Source organism: Coregonus lavaretus (genome assembly GCF_964263955.1).
Source record: "Coregonus lavaretus genome assembly, chromosome: 6".
In the NCBI taxonomy this organism is placed as follows: Eukaryota; Metazoa; Chordata; class Actinopteri; order Salmoniformes; family Salmonidae; genus Coregonus; species Coregonus lavaretus.
The window spans coordinates 13,212,456-13,218,396 of NC_139993.1; the positions used below are offsets into that span (position 1 = coordinate 13,212,456).

General features: G+C 52.5%; 3 protein-coding genes across 3 annotated transcripts; all 3 read right to left on the minus strand.

The window, feature by feature from the left end:
- On the minus strand, window positions 1-387 carry LOC311130379 (histone H2A; the record flags this gene model as incomplete). Its single annotated transcript, XM_084163103.1, has 1 exon — window positions 1-387. The coding sequence occupies one exon, from the start codon at window positions 385-387 to the stop codon at window positions 1-3; it is 387 nt and encodes a 128-aa protein (XP_084019229.1).
- A 669-nt stretch (window positions 388-1,056) lies between these two features.
- On the minus strand, window positions 1,057-1,748 carry LOC311130295 (histone H1; the record flags this gene model as incomplete). The annotated part of the gene is made up of 1 exon (XM_084163027.1): window positions 1,057-1,748. The coding sequence occupies exon 1, from the start codon at window positions 1,678-1,680 to the stop codon at window positions 1,057-1,059; it is 624 nt and encodes a 207-aa protein (XP_084019153.1). The 5' UTR covers window positions 1,681-1,748.
- Window positions 1,749-5,248: 3,500 nt separating this feature from the next.
- Window positions 5,249-5,560, minus strand: LOC311130299 (histone H4; the record flags this gene model as incomplete). Its single annotated transcript, XM_084163031.1, has 1 exon — window positions 5,249-5,560. The coding sequence occupies one exon, from the start codon at window positions 5,558-5,560 to the stop codon at window positions 5,249-5,251; it is 312 nt and encodes a 103-aa protein (XP_084019157.1).
- Between the last annotated feature and the right edge of the window lie 381 nt (window positions 5,561-5,941).

The window sequence follows — 5,941 nt, forward strand, 5'->3', positions numbered from 1 at the left end:
TTACTTGGCTTTGACTGCCTTCTCGGTCTTCTTGGGGAGTAGCACTGCCTGGATGTTGGGCAACACACCACCCTGAGCGATGGTCACACCGCCGAGCAGTTTGTTCAGTTCCTCGTCGTTACGGACGGCCAGCTGCAGGTGACGGGGGATGATACGAGTCTTCTTGTTGTCACGGGCAGCGTTGCCGGCCAACTCCAGGATCTCAGCAGTCAGGTACTCGAGCACGGCGGCCAGGTAGACTGGTGCGCCAGCGCCCACACGCTCGGCGTAGTTGCCTTTGCGCAGTAGCCTGTGCACACGGCCCACGGGGAACTGGAGCCCGGCACGGGATGAACGGGTCTTTGCCTTCGCCCTGGCCTTGCCTCCGGTTTTGCCTCTTCCGCTCATATTGGTATCTTGAGAAAGTCACAGAAAGTCTGAATGAGCCGCTCGCCACTTCGAGAGCCGTACTTATACCTCGCCACAAGAGGCAACGATTGGCCACCGGGCCGGTGTGGCCTTATCCAATTGGAGCGAGGGACAGACAGACAGACAGCCCTAAGCCGGTTCCCACCCACAGGCAGCGAGTGAGAGGCTACTTTGTGTCCCTCCGACTTTGTTACTTTGTGTCATTTCGCGTGAGCGCCAAAATGTCCGACATGAAATCCTCACATTATTTCTCTCCAAATGGGAAACAAACAGCTGGTGAGGGTGCACTCTTGAGTTTGAAATCGAAGCCACTATAGTATTGTTATTACATGGCACTTGTAACACATCACAGCAGCCTGCCTCTGAACGGGAATAGCCCAGTGGCTCATATACAAATGGCTGGTGAGGGTGCACTCGTGAGGTCGAATTTCTAAGCCATTTTGGCCCTCTATTATATTCCTCTCCCTTCGCACACACCCAGAGTGGGACGATGTTGTGTGCGTAAAAGTAGCCTAGTGTGCGTAATTTCTTTTTCACGACAGATAGTACATGGAAATCAATGCGCTTTCTATGGAAAGAGGTGGGTGGCTCTTAAAAGAGCCTTTTGTGGTACAACATGTGTCGAGTAGAACACTGTTTGTAATAGGTTTACTTCTTCTTGGGGGCTGCCTTCTTGGCCTTGGCTGCCTTGGGCTTGGCGGCTTTGGGCTTGGCTGCCTTTGTAGCCTTCTTGGGGCTCTTGGCCGCCTTCTTGGCCGCTGCGGCGGGCTTCTTCACCTTCTTGGGGCTCTTGGCGGCCTTTTTGGGTGTAGCGGGCTTCTTGGCCTTCTTGGGGGACTTCTTTGCGGCGACGGCCTTCTTGGCTGCTACCTTCTTGGGCTTCTTCGCCGCGGCGGGCTTCTTGGCGGCCACCTTCTTTACTTTGGGAACTGCGGTTTTCTTGGCGGGCTTCTTTGCCTCGACGGCTTTCTTGTTGAGCTTGAAGGAGCCGGATGCACCGGTGCCCTTGGTCTGGACCAGGGTGCCCTTGGTGACGAGGCTCTTGACTGCGATCTTGACGCGGGAGTTGTTCTTCTCCACGTCGTAGCCGCCTGCCGCCAGCGTCTTCTTGAGCGCGGCCAGGGACACGCCGCTCCTCTCCTTGGAGGCGGTCACAGCCTTGACGATGAGTTCTCCTACGCTGGGTCCCGCTTTCTTGGGCTTGGCTGCTGCCTTCTTCTTGGGTGCCTTGGCCGGCGCTGCGGCTGCGGGTGCTGGTGCGACTTCTGCCATGTCTGTCTGTCTGTCTGTCTGTCGTTTGGTCCGGTACACACACACACACACGGTCTGCGAGGAGTAGTTTGCTGTAGACGCTGCTCTGCGCTATTGAAGCTCCACACCGAGCAGGGGGCTGGCCTTAAACGCGACATGAGAACCATGTAGACTCAAGGCAACCAGCTCGGCTTCTCTGGGCTGGCCAAATGCTCTTTCACTTGTGTTTTCTGTTCGCCTATATCGGCCCGAAAGTCACCGACGGAGCCGTGTTTTTGGTCCAAAAGCGAACGGCCCAGCGAGCAGACTTGTCTCCGTTCAGAATAAAGTAATGTGGGCCGCGGAAGGGCCGTGCATTTTGTTGCGGCTCGCTCAAAACCTCACCGTTCGACTGTCGGGTGGAGCGGTGCGCACTGGTTTTCCTGTGCTATTTGTCTCCTAAATGGCCTAAAAGTGCATCCGATTGCGAGCAGCACTTGTTGTGTAGTGAGCCGAGATGTCTGGCAAGGGAATCAAATGGTTTGGGGTCCCCTGATGTGGTCAGGGGTGTTTTAAAGAAGCGCTCTTTTGGGGACCTTAAAACACATGCACCTGTGAGGCCTGGCTGAGACTAGTGTTGTACCTCAAGTTTCAGGTTGTATTCGTCATATGTACAGGATCCACATGGTATAAACAGTCCTACGACATGCTTACTTGCACTATGTGTGTGTGTGTGTTATTGTATTAGTACTTTTTGTGCACTGGCAGTGTGAGTGTTGTTGTTGTTGTATTTGTAGCCTACTATTTCTACACAGTGAGATTGTGTGTTGTCTTCTGGTAGGTAGGTAGGTAGGTAGGTAGGTTGGCTGTCTCTACTAATATATTGTTCACCTGCTTGACTCCGCAGCGTGACTCGCCTCGGTCTTTGTGTCTGTGGGTCTTGGTGTCTGGCTGGCGCTATGGAGGCTGGCGCCCCATGGGTCATGGCGCGTTGATATAGGCCTAGATAGAGGGAGTCTCTCTCTCTGTCTGTCTCTCTCTCTCTCTCTCCCCCCAAGTGGGACAAGGGCTGCATATGTGGTTGGACTGGGAGAAGAATCCCAGCAGGTGCATGTGGGTCAGAAGGTTGATTGCGGCCTCTTTTCTTTTCCTTGTTGTATATATGTATGGGGCGGCAGGTAGCTTAGTGGTTAAGAGTGGTTAAGAGCGTTGTGCCAGTAACCGAAAGGTGGCTGGTTCTAATCCCCGAGGCGACTAGGTGAAAAATCTGTCGATGTGCCCTTGAGCAAGGCACTTAACCCTAATTGCTCATGTAAGTCGCTCTGGATAAGAGTGTCTGCTAAATGACTAAAATGTAAATGTATAGGCTATCCCCAAGGTAGTCATTGGGATCCGCTGCTGCTCCAACGACTATCGCAAGGGCCGCCCGCTCGCTCACTGTGTTATACTGTGACTTGGCCTACAGACACATTCATATCCTCACGTGGAAGCAACTGCCTTAGCTGGTAGAGCACGGCGCTTGTAACGCCAAGGTAGTGGGTTCGATCCCCGGGACCACCCATACACAAAAATGTATGCACGCATGACTGTAAGTCGCTTTGGATAAAAGCGTCTGCTAAATGGCATATTATATTATTATATTTATCCTGTTGCCTCATGAGGGTAGTAGGAAGGAAAATACACTATGTGCCTCAAATGTACTACACTTTACATGGACATTTTGAGTCATGTAGCAGACGATCTTATCCAGAGCCACTTACAGTTAAGTGTGTGCCTACATTTTCATACTGGCCCCCCTTGGGAAACGAACCCGCAACCCTGGCGTTGCAAGCGCAGTGCTCTACCAACTGAGCTACAGGGGACTATATATGTATGATGCGACCTGGACCGGAAATGACCCGTTGGCAATAAGGGCTACGTATATATATATATATATATATATGCCTACTCCTATTCTTCCTAGACGGGATTATTCACCCCCTTTTTATTCTTGCCATTATCGTTCTCATTCACATCATTAGGGTAGAGTCCAATGATGGAGCGTCCATTCTCCCCGTCCGTGTCCTACCGATTCAGGAAGTCGACTCAAAATGACTATCCGCTCATTAAACGACAAAAGGCATTTCTTTCCATTCAAACCCAACAGACTGCTTTTTTTATTTACACCCTTTGTCAAATGGTGCCATTTTTCATTGCCTTCACCTGGAATGGAGGCCGACAAACATGGGTTACTATTCAGCGTGCAAAGACAACAAAAAAGGCGCGCTAAACCCCTACGCTGGAACGGGCGGGGGAAATGATACAATGTAGCCGTTCTCCGAGCCGGCGCGCGCCGCCCATTAAACAATGATACAATGTAACGCAGCCTACCTGCGCATTCATTCGGTGGCGATGGAAATGCTCTTTTTACTGACAGAGTGGGTGGCTCTTAAAAGAGCCTTTGGGTTAGTAGAGCAGTCCAAATGCGCTGTTTACTTGGAGCTGGTGTACTTGGTTACGGCCTTGGTGCCCTCGGACACGGCGTGTTTGGCAAGTTCACCGGGGAGTAGCAGGCGCACGGCGGTCTGGATCTCCCTAGAGGTGATGGTAGAACGCTTGTTGTAGTGGGCCAGGCGAGAGGACTCTCCGGCGATACGCTCGAAGATGTCGTTCACGAACGAGTTCATGATTCCCATGGCCTTGGAGGAGATGCCGGTGTCGGGGTGGACCTGCTTCAGGACCTTGTACACGTAGATGGCGTAACTCTCCTTCCTGGACTTTCTGCGCTTCTTGCCGCCCTTCCCTGCGGTCTTGGTGACGGCTTTCTTGGAGCCCTTCTTGGGCGCTGACTTTGCTGGCTCGGGCATGATGATGTCTCGTTGCTTCTCAGAAACGAATGAGGGGGTGAAGGGCGCTTACCCGTCTTATGAAGAGGAAGCTAATCAAAGTCGGCGGCCGTGGACACTCCCCTGCTTGCTCGTAGGCGCCCCTGCTATTTGCCCAGTGGAGCTCTAGCGCTCAAAAGAGCCTTCCGCTCAGAGGCTAGCTTCCCGAACAAAGACAATTGAGGGCGCGCGCGCGGGTCCTCACCCCCTCCCTCCTCTCTATAGCCTATGCTCTGTGACCGATGGGGAATTGTGTGTTTCAAAAGGGGGGCCTGAATAGTTGTCCGAATGGCACGATTGTTGTGCCACATAATGCTGGTGATAGAATTGCCCACGTTGGCACCGTCAGACATAGGGCTCCCATTTTGGACTGTGTGTGTGTGTGTGTGTGTGTGTGTGCGCGCGCGCGAACGCTGTCCCCCTCTTTTCGAGCCACATCTACCGACGGGTGGTGGTTTTATGTTGTCCAAATGCCACTATTGCTTGACCCAAAATAACAACGTCACTACACTTTGCCACTGTCAGATATAGGCCTCCCTCTGTGCGCTAAAACGGGAAGGGACATTAGAATCCGCTATTTAATACTCCCTGTCCACTCGAAGTGGCTCATACTTTCCTATCAAATAGCATACGGAAGAAAAGAAAAAAACACTATATGGAATGGGCCCTTTTGAAGCGGATGTGGGTGGCTCTTAAAAGAGCCTTTGGGTTCGAGTCGGGGTGTTGAGGTTCCGAAGAGAGTGCGTTTAACCGCCGAAACCGTACAGGGTGCGTCCCTGTCGTTTCAGAGCGTAGACCACGTCCATGGCGGTAACGGTCTTCCTCTTGGCGTGCTCGGTGTAGGTGACTGCGTCACGGATCACGTTCTCCAGGAACACCTTTAGGACACCGCGGGTCTCCTCATAGATCAGACCGGAAATACGCTTCACGCCGCCGCGGCGAGCCAGACGTCGGATAGCGGGTTTGGTGATTCCCTGGATGTTATCGCGGAGAACTTTTCGGTGACGCTTGGCGCCTCCTTTTCCAAGTCCCTTGCCGCCTTTGCCTCTTCCAGACATGGTGTGTTCGCTAGTTGAGTTCAAGTGAATGAATGACTTCAGCGCCGGTGCGTGGTGCGCTATTATCTGCGTTTGGTCGACCTGATTGAGGCCATCGGCACAGAAAGCGCGCCTCTGTGATATGTTCGGAGGCGTTGCAAAGGGGAGGGCGCTCGTTCTAGGGGACTAGGGAGGAGCGATTACAAAGGTGACGTGAAAGCAACTACCGTGCGCGGGAAACATACTCCAATACTGATATAGGCTATGTGGAACACAAGGCCAAACGGTGACAACTGGGAGATCAGCTAGTACACTGTGTCCCTGTCCTCATATTGTTGTTGTTGTTGTTGTTGTTGTTGTTGTTGTTGTTGTTGTTGTTGTTGTTGTTGTTGTTGCACCTGA